At 42.0% G+C, this 13,401-nt stretch overlaps 1 protein-coding gene across 1 annotated transcript in view; it reads left to right on the top strand.

The window, feature by feature from the left end:
• LOC145401224 (uncharacterized) overlaps positions 1 to 13,401 on the top strand; it is a 107,787-nt gene that overhangs the window by 64,222 nt on the left and 30,164 nt on the right. The window contains exon 4 of the mRNA XM_080273546.1: positions 6,064 to 6,314. Coding sequence (XP_080129672.1) covers positions 6,064 to 6,314 — 251 coding nt within the window. The remainder of the gene's footprint in view (positions 1 to 6,063; positions 6,315 to 13,401) is intronic.

Genomic DNA, 13,401 nt, shown 5'->3' with positions numbered 1-13,401 from the left:
ATCTTCAGCCCCCATCAGTCTTCACCACCAGCTGCATGGACAAACAATCAGTAAGCCACACACTATCAAATACCAGTTCTCACGCCACTCTTGTTTTAGAAAATTATAACAGTTATACACCCCACCACACCCCAACCTCCTAGCTGTAATCCCCCCCTCGTGCTTTGCTGACCAAGCCCTCCCACCCGCCGCCACCTTGCCAGCCACTCCCACACCCAGCAACTGCCACATCACCTCCACCTCCTTCCCTGGCCCCATGGGCAGCCACCCAGTGAAGTCTGCTTCATCATTGCCTTCTTCAATCAACATCTTAGTTGTGATCATCTGATGCTCTAGGTCACCTCTGATTGGTGGACTTCAGTAGTGACGTCATTCTCCTCTCTCTCCAACTAGCGTCTCAGCTCTTCTTTGTGGGAGGGGCTCACCTCACTGATGTTGCTCCTCCAGCCAACCTAACTTTGTTTCATTCAGCAACACTTCAGTATTCAGTACATGTAAATACAGTATAACCTCGATATAACGGACTTCAATATAGCGGAATTCGCTTTTATCGGACTCGAGAAGCCAAGTGGATGAAATTCTTATGCATCAGCAAAAGTGCAATAAAGCCAGAAGCAGTCCTCTCTTTGAATAAACAAACAAACGGAGGAGATACCATAACATCGGTCCCTCCTCTCTCTCTCTCCTCCATACCTTCTCTTCCTCCCCGTCCCCTCTCCATTGAGAGAGAGAGAGAGAAGGTAAAATTGAAAATGAAAATAACTGTGAAAATGAGTGTAAAAGTGAGGGTGAAAGTGTACACAAGTGAATATGGAATGTCCAAGTCAACAGAGAGAGAGAGAGAGAGAGAGAGAGAATAAATACAGAAATGACAAGTGGCATCCCCTTGGCATAAAGAAGTGAGGGAGATAGGCATAACCTTGGTCGCTCCTCTCTCACTCCTGTGTATCCTCCCCTTCTCTCTGTCTTCGGGAGAGAGAGGTGAAAGTGAATGAAAAAATGAAGGCTAGTGAAGGGATTTTGAAGGTGAAAGTGAAGGTGGTGTGAAAGTAAAAGTGAAAGTGAAGGCAAAAGTAAAAGTGAAGGTGAAGGTGAAGTCAAAAGTGAAAGTGAAGGTTGAAGGTGAAAGTGAAGGCGAAAGTGAAGTCAAAAGTGAAAATGAAGGTGAAGATGTAAGGTGAAAGTGAGGGTGAAGGTGAAGGTGAAAGTAAACATGAATGAAAGTGAAGGTGAAAGTGAAGTCGAAAGTGAAAGTGAGGGTGGAAGTGAAGGTGAAAGTGATTGAAAATGAAGGTGAAAATGAATGTAAAAGTAATATGGTGAAAGTGAAGGTGAAAATGAATGTATAAGTGAAGATGAAGGTGAAAGTGAAGGTGAAAGAAAAATTTAAAGTGAAAGTGAAGGTGAAAGAGAAAGTGAATGTGAAGGTGGAGGTAAATGTGACAGTAAATGAAGGGAGGGCAAAAGTGAAGGTGAGTGAAGAATTGTAAAGGTAAATATGAAAATGAGAAAGTGAGATTGCAAGTGAAGGTGAAAGGGAAATTCAAAATGAGTAATACTGAAAGTGAGTGTGAAGGTGAAGGTGAATGTGAAATGAGCATGGAAGAGAATATGAAAGTGAATGTGAATGTCTGAGTGAATTGAAAGTGAAGGTAAAAATGAATGGGAAAGTGAAGATGAAGGTGACGACGAAGACAAAAATATGTGAAGTAAATTAGAAGTGCCCAGTGTGAAGAGAGAGAGAGAGAGAGAATAAATGCATGAATGACAAGCAAGCCTCTGTGCATAACAAAAGGAGGAGGAAGTCCAAGGGGGAGTCCTGATGTCGCTTTTATCGGACTTTCGCTTTTTTCGGACTGGCTTGGGCCCCCAATTAGTCCGATATAGTGAGGTTTTACTGTATACAGTTTAATTTCATCAACCCATACCTTGACTTTCTATAGAGATTATGGATTTTTTTTTACAGATTGTGACTCATATTACCATTCATCTGCTTTCATTCACTGTATCGCATCTCCTATATTAATCATTTTTTCTTGCCTACTTCATCCGTCACACTCCTTTCTCACTTTATTCTTTCTTCACCCAAGCCATTTTCTTTCATATCTGCTTTCATTGTGGATATCCTCCTTCATTATCATTGTATATATTTCATATTCCCTTATACTTTCATTATATCTATCTATCTGTTGCCAGACACCTCAATCCCGTTTGGGGTGGCCACAAACAAATCGCCTCCAAGTCGCCCTGTCCCCCGCCATTTCACTGCCCTGCTCCCAACTCACACCCCCCTCTCTCATATACCTCTCCACCCCATCCCTCCATATCATCCTCGGCCTCCACCTCACTCACATACACTCTCTTCGTCAGTCTTTCACCCTCCATCCTCTCCACATGGCCAAACCACCTCAGTGTGTTCCTCATAACGCTTCCTATCACATCCACATCCACACCACAACGTTTCTTTATATCCTCATTCGTCAGCCTGTCTCTCCATGTGACTCCACAGGCTCCTCTTAAATAACTCATTTCCACTGCTTTCACTCTTGACTTGTGTCCTTCCAACAACGTCCAAGCTTCACTTCCATACGTTAGAGTTGGTATCACAATACTGTCATTATATAGTTTACATTTTCATTCTCATAACTATAATATATATTACTGGATTTCCCACTTGACTCACATGGCCATTTATTGTAAATAATGTACTGTATTTCTTTTAAATCCTACTACTTATGTTGGACTGTTCTACCATATAATTATTATCATTCCAAGTACAGTAATCCCTCTAATATCCGAACGCCCAATATCCGAACATCGCCACTAACCGGACATAATTGTCCTGGGATCCAATATTCCCAAAATGGGCCAAAAACCGCAAAAAATTCGAAAAAAATCTGACTTTTTTCCCACCCGTAATTTGAAATTGCCGCCTGGCGCCGAACAGCTGTTACACCTTGGTCCCTTCACCCCTTCCTTCCTCCCCCCTCCCCTTCTTTCCTCCCCCCTCCCCCCTCCCCTGTCAGGGTTGCCATTTGGTATTTTTCGTTACCAAGTGTGGGCCAATTTGGTAATGAAAAATTCATTTGGTAATGAATCAGAATAATGCATTACCAAATGGATTTTTCACATGTATGAGGATACACAGGATGGAGATGGTAGATTGTTTGCTCTCTCTGATTAATCTGCAACCCTACATAGCGTGAAAATAATCAACATGGTGTTAATTATAAGGAGAGTGATTACATGTATTTCCACTGGTATATATAATTAGTGAAGAATAAATGCTAGCTTTACGAATTTGGTAATGAAAAGTTAAATTTGGTAATGAAAGTTGAGGAGATTGGTAATGTGGCCGTTGCGATCTGGCAACTCTGTTACCCCGCCATCATCAACAGTCACAGCCTAACTCCGATCGAGAGCAAATGCTCATAGCAGTGCAAGCCACAGGTGCTTGTTTTTTGTAAATAAACAGTGAATAAACTGCAATACCTCACCACTAGAACACACAGGAATTTACAGTGTTGTGCAGTGTTAAGAAATTAGAATTTAGAGTGCAGAGGATTAACTGTGGACTGCAAACTGCCAGTTCAAACCAGTCCAGGACCCAGGGACTTGTAAGTACCCAGAATGTTTAATATTGTATAAACTCACCTCTAAAACCTCATTTTATGGTTCTTTTGCATTTATTTCAGTCTTTTATGTGCCTGATTGGTGTGATTTGGGTCTTAAATAGGTGCTATGCTTGTCCAGAGGGAGTTGTATAGGTGTTTCTCTGAGTTAGGGTCCATAAGTACAAGTCCATAAGCTGGGGCCCAATATCCGGACAGGACCATTATCCGGACCTGCTTATGGCTCTATTATGTCGGATATTGGAGGGATTACTTTAGAAACATAGTTAAAACTCACACTTCAATTATTCTTAATAAATAAACACATTTATTATAATGACTCACTGTGTCAGCAGACACCATTTTAATTAAACAAGGGAGTATTGTAACCATACCTTGTACCCCCATACTATGTAACTGTAACCATGCTGTGTAACCATACCTCGTAACCCCATATTATGTAACCATACATTGATAACATCTTAAACTTGCAAACTAGAACTAACAGTACATTAGTATATAAGTTAACAATATATGTATCTACCAGTGAGTGCCTACATGATGAATTATGAATGCATCAGCTCATTTCTTAAACTGCACAGCAAGCATGTCAGCTCCCACCACACTGCCCTCGCTGGGGCAGTTGTGGGGTTGGTATAGAATGGGTTGGACCTGTGTTTGTCATCGCCAAATAAATTTCTGTTGAAACTACATCAAGACTTCTGGATTACTCCTAACTGGGGATACGAGAGGGGGTGGAACACTAGGGTTGGACCAGGGTCCATCCCTACAGTGAGATGCAGGGAGATATTAGGAAATTTGACTCAGGTGGACACCTCAGCTGCTTCTCTCCACCCAGAGTACATAGTGCCATCACGTGTAGGCTGCTCATAAGTGCCTGAAATGGATGTGAAGGACAGTAGACCTGAAGTTATATCAATGAATTATAATGGCTCTGACTGACAAAAATTTTCCTAGATGGGTCGTAATGGATGTGAAATGCCTTAATGAACCTAAAATGGCCTGGCTGGTCCTGGACTGACCTAAATGGACCTGCACTGATCTGATTGGGCTGGATTAGATATACAGATATGAATGCACTTCAAGTGACCTGACTAGACCTAACTGGACATGAATGATTCTGAACTGACCAAAGCTGATTTGACTGGACTTATATGGCACTAATTGGTCTGAATTGTCCTGACTGAGTGTGGACATGTCTGTATTGTCCTAATAGAATTATAATACCTGAAGTGACTTGAATGGATCCGAACTGGCCTGACTGGTATGGAATAGGTATGAAGGTCCTGAATGGATCTGAAGTAGCCATAGTTGACCAATGGACTCATTCTTCTTACTTAGCCCATCCATGAAAAAAAGAAAATGAAAGGTCATTTCGATTGCTCTTCTGCCAGTTATGCTGGCTGACTGTTATGTTGACTAACACTTTTGCCATCATGACTCAGGTAAATGGTCAGTGAATGCACAAGTTATTACTAATTGCGTTATCTGGACACCTCAGAAGGGCAGATACTGTTTTAGGAGCAATGTGCTTCTGAAGAAACATTTGAAAGCAAAGTTTCTTTACTGTCTTTTGAGTTCTGGAGTCAGGTGTACCCTTTCCTTCAGCCTTTCTGATGTCTGAGATCAGGGATGGCTTTACATGGAGGCTAATGAGGCTGAAGTCTCAGGCTCCAAGATCTGTGGGGGGCCCCCAATAAATAAGTAAATAAATAAACAATATAGGGGTATGTCATAAACTTTATATAGTAGTTAATATATTTTTATTTATCTTAATTTAATGGATAATACAATTGCAAGAAGATACTGTATTTTGTGTTGTTGAAGTTTTAATAAATGGAGGTACTATATGATGGCAATGTTTTCTTTCATATTTTGTGACATGGCAACATATAACAATAGCTTATTAATGTATGTACTGTATGTGTGTATTCATATATGTATTTGAAAGGACCTCTAAGCAGAATTAGCCTCAGGCCTCAAGTATTCCTTGGGTCATATTCTTATTGGTTAAGGAGGCTCTGTAGCACCTCTTTCTTCGTAGCTTCTTTCTGCATGTGACACTTCAGTATTGTTTTGTGTCATACAGTATATGCAAACTACTGTATATACCGTAACGTTAAAAGACATAAACATCATACAAGGGAAAATTAATATGTCATAAGGAATATATTGCTAAGGAAAATGCCCTAGAAAGGTTTCCAACCTCTTGAGAATATGGTCCCTGATTCACACCTGTCTGAAATATGTTCCTAAGCCTCCATTCTGCCAGGGTGGTTGTTGCAAGTGAAAAAGATTTCATTTTCTGAGGGTACGTCTGATAAGTGGCTGCAAGTAGAAAAAGCAGATTAAGTTCCAATTTTTCATACTTTTATAAAGTAGTAAGATATTTATATCATTATCACACTAATCTTCACTGCTTACTTTCAAGGTCAACCCATCTATCAGCTACCAGAAGTACTGAGTGAAGTTCATGTGACTCTTGACGATGGAGATGAAGTAATGTTCATGAGTTCCAAGACTGCAAAAAGAAATGTAAATCTAAGGCTTCAGGAAGAAGATCAGGAGCTTAAACTAATATGGATTGACAAGACTGTTACACTTGAAACTCCTGAAAACAAAACATACAGTTTCACGGATCCTTTCCCACTGAAATTCACCATTTCACCTGAGGATTACAAGGTTAGCCATAAATCTTTCTTGTAGTTATTGAAAACTGATGTTACTGCAATAAACAGTAAAATCTCAAATTTAGATGGGGATATGTACCAAAAAACCGCATTGAAATTGAAAACATCGAAATTTAAACTGAACCTCTTATGGGAAAAAATTAGTTTGGGTCCGGGGCCTCCGAACCTAACTACCTAAAATCATGATTTTTTGCCCACACCCTCTGTAAACTTTGTGAATTATAATTGTGGTTAAGTAACTGTAGTTCTGCATTGTATTGCCATACTGTCAGCAAGTGTATACTTGGTGTATTTCTGCCCTTTCCTGTATTGCCATTTCTCCATTGCCTTCGAAGATTTAGAGGTGCCAGGCTGCTCTCGTACATTACCATTGCTACCCAAAGAACCACTCTTGCTTGCCATTTTGAAACAGGTAAGTTGTGACGAAAATACACAGAAAATACATACAACTAAATTGCATTGAAATGCATGTCCACATATGGCTATGCTCATACTTTTTCTTATAATTTTCCTTCACTTCTAGCATTTTGGTTTGCATAAAAAAATATTATCTTTGCTTGTTTTGGATGGAGTCTGGCCCTGAGAGCATCGAAATTTGCGAATTTGCATCAAAAAGTAAGGTAGGCAGACCACTCTATAATGCATTGAAATTTGATTCATCGAATTCTTAACTGTCGAAATTTGAGATTTTACTGTAGTAGAGTTATAATAAAAATAATACAAATGTCTATTCTACACTCCATGCTTGGAGGCATTGTGAGGGAGAAGCTTTCAACCATCTTATGACACTACTCAGGCATCTTAAATGGTGACAGGAGAAATCATCCTGGACTCAGAGAGCTGATGATAGGGTGCACTGCTTCTTGTCTACGGTTAAAAGCCTCATAGGGAACTGTGACCTTCCTCCAGGGTTGTCAATGTTGTTGTGTGCTCAAAGTGAGAGCCATATGCAATTCCCTTGGTTTCCGTGTGGCATATGCTGGGGACCTCACTTTGGTGATAGCCCTGGAATTACCTACTATTCCTCAGACTTTCTGTTTTTAGATGTGGTAGCACATCTCTGGAAGCAGCTCTGTCCATCTGTCATTAATGTTTTTTCTTGCACAAGGTGCATCACCCCTGGAGACTGAAGCAAAGCTCTATTTTATGGTTCTGATCATCTGGCATCTGTCTAGTACTTTTGTCCTTGTTAGCAGTGCTGAAAGCATAGCTGTTGTGATCAGTTCAGCTTGTTTATGTATCCATCATTCTGGGTATGTATCCATGTACAGTAAACTCTCAGTTATCTGTTGTTACAATATGTGCCCCAACACAATATCCAGTGCATTTTTGTTCAGCTCTATTAAAACAATATCCAGCAAAATTAGGCAATATCTGGCTCAGAAATGGGACGCAGTTGGCCTTCACCTCAGACGGGACACAATTGGCATGCAGGCAGGCCCCGCAACATGCCAGCCAATCACAGTGCGTTGTGGGAGTGGCTTACCCAGTGTGCCAAGCCTACTGTCGCACTCTCTGTCTCTCCTGTGGATGCCGTGCAGTGAGGACATACCAGTGTGCTGTGCTCTTGTGATCCACGTGATGTGGCTAAACCCTAGTACCGTGACTTAGTCTGTGGCCTTCCATGCCTCACTCATTGCTGGCATGCTGTGACTAACTTTGTGGCTCCTCAGTGCTCTGTGTCATAGTGCTCTGAGTACTGTATAGTGAGGACGTACCTGTACATATCTACCCTCCATCAATGCCAACACTAGGTGAGTACAGTATGATTATGATTGTGTTATGTACTGCATTACTCTTGGGTGATATTGTAGGAAAGTTTTTAGGATAGAGGGTCGAGATGGAGAGTAACACATTATCCAACTCAGCGTCGAATGGATAGCTGACTGGGGGTAGTATGCAGTATCTGGAGTGGGGGTTGGCCGAATTATGCCAGATCATTGAGAGTTTACTGTATGTATCTGTGTTAACAAAATATTTCATGAATGCCTGATGTGGTAAGGTGCTTGCAGTACAGTAAGACTTCAGTATAATGTATTAATTGGGGCAAAAGGCAGATAGTACATCTGATAGTTTATTATAGAAGGTGTTTGATGGAGACCCACTATGCCTGACCTAGGGTTGGTATATGTGAAAAATGGTCAGGTATGTACCCCATGTAGGACAAATTATGAGATGTCAATAAATCAGTATTTACTGTATGGTAAATAATAGATCAAAAGACAATACAGAACTAGTGTTATCCCTCATTTCAATAGATAATAATGAAAAGAAGAGGAATTATGGGGCCCGGGTTCAGAATTTAACAGATTTGTCCAGTAGGTCATTGGATGAACTCCCTATACCAGACCTTGGTTCGATATACAGTGATTCCCTGATTATCACGCACTTGGTTATAGCACTTTTCATAATCACTGGCAGATGAAAACCTGCACTCCTGTCGTTACTGTGCATTTTTTGGCTAAAATCTTTATTGTGCACCTGAGCTGGTTTCTGCTGACAACTCTCTCTATCTATCTATAGCCAGATGCCTTAATCCCATAAGGGGGGCCACAAACAAATCGCCTCCATGTCATCCTGTCCAATGCCATTTCACTGCCCTTTCCTAGCTCACACTTCCCTTTCTCATATACCTCTCCACTCCATCCCTCCATCTCATCCTCGGCCTCCCCCTCCCTCTCCTCCCCTCCACCTCAGTCGCATACAATCTCCTTCTGTCTCTTGCTCTTCATCCTCACCACATGGCCAAACAACCTCAATGTATTTTTCTTAATGCTTTCCATCACATCCACGTCTACACCACAACGCTCCTTCACTTCCTCATTTGTCAGTCTGTCTCTCTACGTAAGTCCACGTGCTCCTCTCAAATCTCTCATTTCCATTGCTCTCACTCTTGACTTGTGTCTTTCCAGCAGGCCTCAAGCTTCACATCCATATGTTAGGGTTGGTATCACAATACTATCATGCAGCAACTTTTTTACTTCCATGCTCAATACCCTGTTCCTTATCACAGCTTTCAAAGAACCAGCAACTTTTCCTCCATGTTGTACCTTTTCAAGCACTTCACCATCTAAACTTCCATCCTTACTCATCACACTATCTAAATACATAAATACACTCACATTTTCCATTTCCTTCTCATCCAGCCTCACTGTACATTCAGTGGCTTCATTTTTCTTGAAGACCATAACTTTACTCCTCCCTACATTTACCTTTAGATTCCGCTTCTTACACACTCTCCTAAATTCATTCACCACACTTTGCAGTTCCCCTTCATTTTCACCAAACAATACAATATCATCTGCAAACAACAGCACAGGGAGTTTCCAAACACTGCCTTTTTGCATTAGGGTCGCTCCAACATCTAACACTCTACCTTGTACCTCTTTTATAACCCCATCCATATACAGATTGAACAACCATGGGGACATGACACATCCTTGTTTCAATCCAACATTCAAATAAAAAAATTCACTCGGTTCACAATCCACACACACTGCAGCCTTAGCCCCCTCATATATACTCTTCACTGCATTCAACAACTTCCCATTTACTCCATATATTCTTAATACTTTCCACCTTCCTTGTCTATCCACCCTGTCATATGCTTTCTCCAAATCCATGAATGCCACATACAGTTTCTTTCCCTTCTCCAGAAACTTTTCCACCAAAGACCTAAAAATGAATAATCTGATCTACACAACTCTTCCTAAAACCTCCCTGTTCTTCTCCAACTAATTCCTCTATTATTTCCCTAACTTTGTCAGTAAGTATCCTACCATATACTTTTCCTGTTACACTGAGAAGACAAATGCTCTTATGATTACCACACATTTCTTTTTCCCCTTTTCCTTTGTCTCTATCTATCTACAGTATAGCCCGACGCCTTAATCCCGCAAAGGGTAGCCACAGACAAAATGCCTCCAAGTTGCTCTGTCACCCACCGTTTGACTACCCTCCCCCCAACTCACCCCCCCTCCCTGATATACCTCTTAACTCCATCCCTCCACCTCATCCTCGGTCTACCCCTCCCTCTCCCTCCCTCCATCTCACCATACACCCTCTTAGTCAGTCTTTCATTCTCCATTGTCTCCACATGTCCAAACCACCTCAGTGTATTTCTCATAATCTTCTCAACCACATCCACATCCACCCCACAATGTTCCTTCACTTCTTCATTCATCAACCTGTCCCTCCATGTCACTCCACGTGCTCCTGTCAGGTAACTCATTTCCACTGCTCTCATTCTTGACTTGTTCCCCTCTTGCAAGGTCCACACCTTTGCTTCCATACGTCAAGGTAGGGATAAAAATACTGTCATGCAGTGACTTTTTAACTTCCATACTCACCTTCCTATTTCTCATCACTGCTTTCAGTGAACCAACAACCTTCCTTCCCTGCTGTACCCTTTCACGCACTTCCTCCCCCAAAGTTCCATCCTTACTCATCACACTACCCAAGTACTTGAATGCACTCACATTCTCCATATCCTCACCATCCAACCTCACTGTACATTCTGTGACTTCATTCCTCTCAAAGACCATAACTTTACTCTTGTTTACATTAACTTTCAGATTCCTCTTCCTACACACTGTCCCAAACTCATTCACCAAACCTTGCAACTCCCATTCGTCTTCACTCAACAATACTGTATCATCAGCAAACAGCAACACCGGAATCTTCCAAATCTCACCCTCATTCATTAGAGCCACCCCCAGATCCACAGCCCTACCTTGCACCTCCTTTACAACCCCATCCATGTATATATTAAACAGCCATGGAGACATCACACAACCCTGTTTCAGTCCCACATTGAGATCAAAGAACTCACTCAGCTCACCATCCACTCGCACAGTAGCCCTAGCTCCTTCGTACATACTCTTCACAGCGCTCAACAATTTCTCCTCCACTCCATATATTCTTAATACCTTCCACATACCTTGCCCATCTATTCTGTCATAAGCTTTCTCCAAGTCCATGAAGGCAGCATACTTCTCCACTAAACATCTTAGAACAAATATCTGATCTACACACCCTTTTCCCTTCCCAAATCCCCCTTGTTCTTCTCCAACTACCTCCTTTGTCATATGCCTAACCCTATCAATGAGTATTCTACCGTATATTTTTCCAGTCACACTAAGAAGGCAAATACCTCTATGGTTACAACATACTTCTCTCTCCCCTTTTCCTTTGTATAAAGGAACAGTTATACCTGATTTCCAGTCCTCTGGAACCCTTCCCTCTTCCCAAGCCAATCTACACAACTTCCATATCCACTCCACAACAATCTCACCCCCATACCTCAGCATTTCACTGCACACTCCATCAATTCCTTGGGCCTTTCCCATCTTGATCTTCTTCATTGCTTCCACTGCTTCCACCCTACTGATCTCTTCCTCCTTCCTTTCATCTCTTCTTCTCCCAGCCATTCCCTAACCACTTATACTCACACTGCTGTCACTCTCTACATTCAACAAATCCTCAAAGTGCTCCTTCCATCTCCCCAATTTCTCTCACTTCTCCACCAACAATCTATTATTCCTATCTTCACTCCCCTACTATTTCCCCTTTCACACTGCCTTACTTTCTTTACCTCCTTCCAAAACAATTTCTTACTCTCCCTACATTTCACACTCAGATTCCTCCCAAACTCTTCATCCACTTTCTTCTTACTCTCCTTCACAAGTCTCTTCACCTCCCTTCTCCTGCTCACATGTACCTCTTTCTTCCCTCTCTCATCTTCTCCCCTACCTCTACTCGCTAACCATTCACTATATGCCTTCTTCTTTTGTTCCACAGCTCGTTTCACCTCATCATTCCACCATGCTGTCCCTTGCACACCCCTGCATCTCCTCCTCACTCCACAAACCACCTCACACGCTGCGCCTATCTCTTCCGTGAATATCTTACATACGTCTTCCGCCCCGTCCATCTGCTCTAGCTCATACCTTCCCAATCTTTCTTCCACTATGCTCTTATACTCTGCCATTTTCTCACTATCTTGCAAAATCTCCACTCTTCTCACAGGAGCTGTTTCCTCCTGTCTTCCTCTTCGTCTCTTCAACCAATTTCTTTGCAGCTTTACCTTGGCCATCATTAAATGATGGTCCGAGACTCCATTCCCCCACCCTCTCCACATTCTTGCATCCAACACTTGTCTTCTCATTCGCTTATCCGTGTCACACACACATAGTTTATCATTGCCTTTCGTTCAACAAGTTCACCATCCATCCTCCTCATTACTCTCCATGTATACCGGTGGATCATCTTATGCCGAAAGTAGGTGTTGGCTATTGCCAACCCCTTATCAGCACAGATGTCCACCAAAGCACTACCATTCCCATCTACTTCAGCTGGCACAGCCCACTGACCAACCACTCCATCCACTCGTACATTCCCAACTTTGCCATTCATGTCTCCAATCAAAAGCACTCTCTTGTTCCTCTCAAATTTGTCAATACATGCTTCTACTCTCACCCAAAACTCATCTTTCACTCTTGCCACTCGGTCCTCTGTCGGAGCATACGCACATACAATCGCCCACGCTTGTATACCTACTTTCATCCTCACCCATACAATCCTTGCACCCACTGTTCCCCACTCTCTTATATTCTCCTTCCACTTCTTGCTTATCATCAGGCATACTCTTTCTCTTGCCCTCTCATTCATGTTAACTCCCGCACATATACCTAAACCATATTCCCATTCTCTCACCCTTTCACCTTTCCTTTGTACAGAGGAATAATTCTACCTGATTTCCAATCCTCTGGGACCCTACCTTCCTCCCAGGCCAATCTGCACATCTTCCATATCCATTTTACTACTATCTCTCCCCCGTGCTTCAGCATCTCACCACACACTCCATCAATTCCTGGGGTTTTCCCCATTTTGACTTTCTTCATTACTTCAGCTACTTCCATCCTATTGATTTCTTCCTCTCTTCTGACCTCCCTCCTGCTCCCAGCCATTCTCCAGCCACTTATACTCGCATTATTTTAATTCTCTATGTTCAACAATTCCTTAAAGTGTTCTCTCTGTCTGCTTACATTTTCTCCCTTCTCCATTAGCAATCTACCATT

Source organism: Coenobita brevimanus, chromosome 6 (assembly GCF_032717465.1).
Source record: "Coenobita brevimanus isolate Jiangsu-jjx chromosome 6, ASM3271746v2, whole genome shotgun sequence".
Lineage (NCBI taxonomy): Eukaryota > Metazoa > Arthropoda > Malacostraca > Decapoda > Coenobitidae > Coenobita > Coenobita brevimanus.
This window is presented reverse-complemented; position numbering and strand designations above follow the sequence as displayed.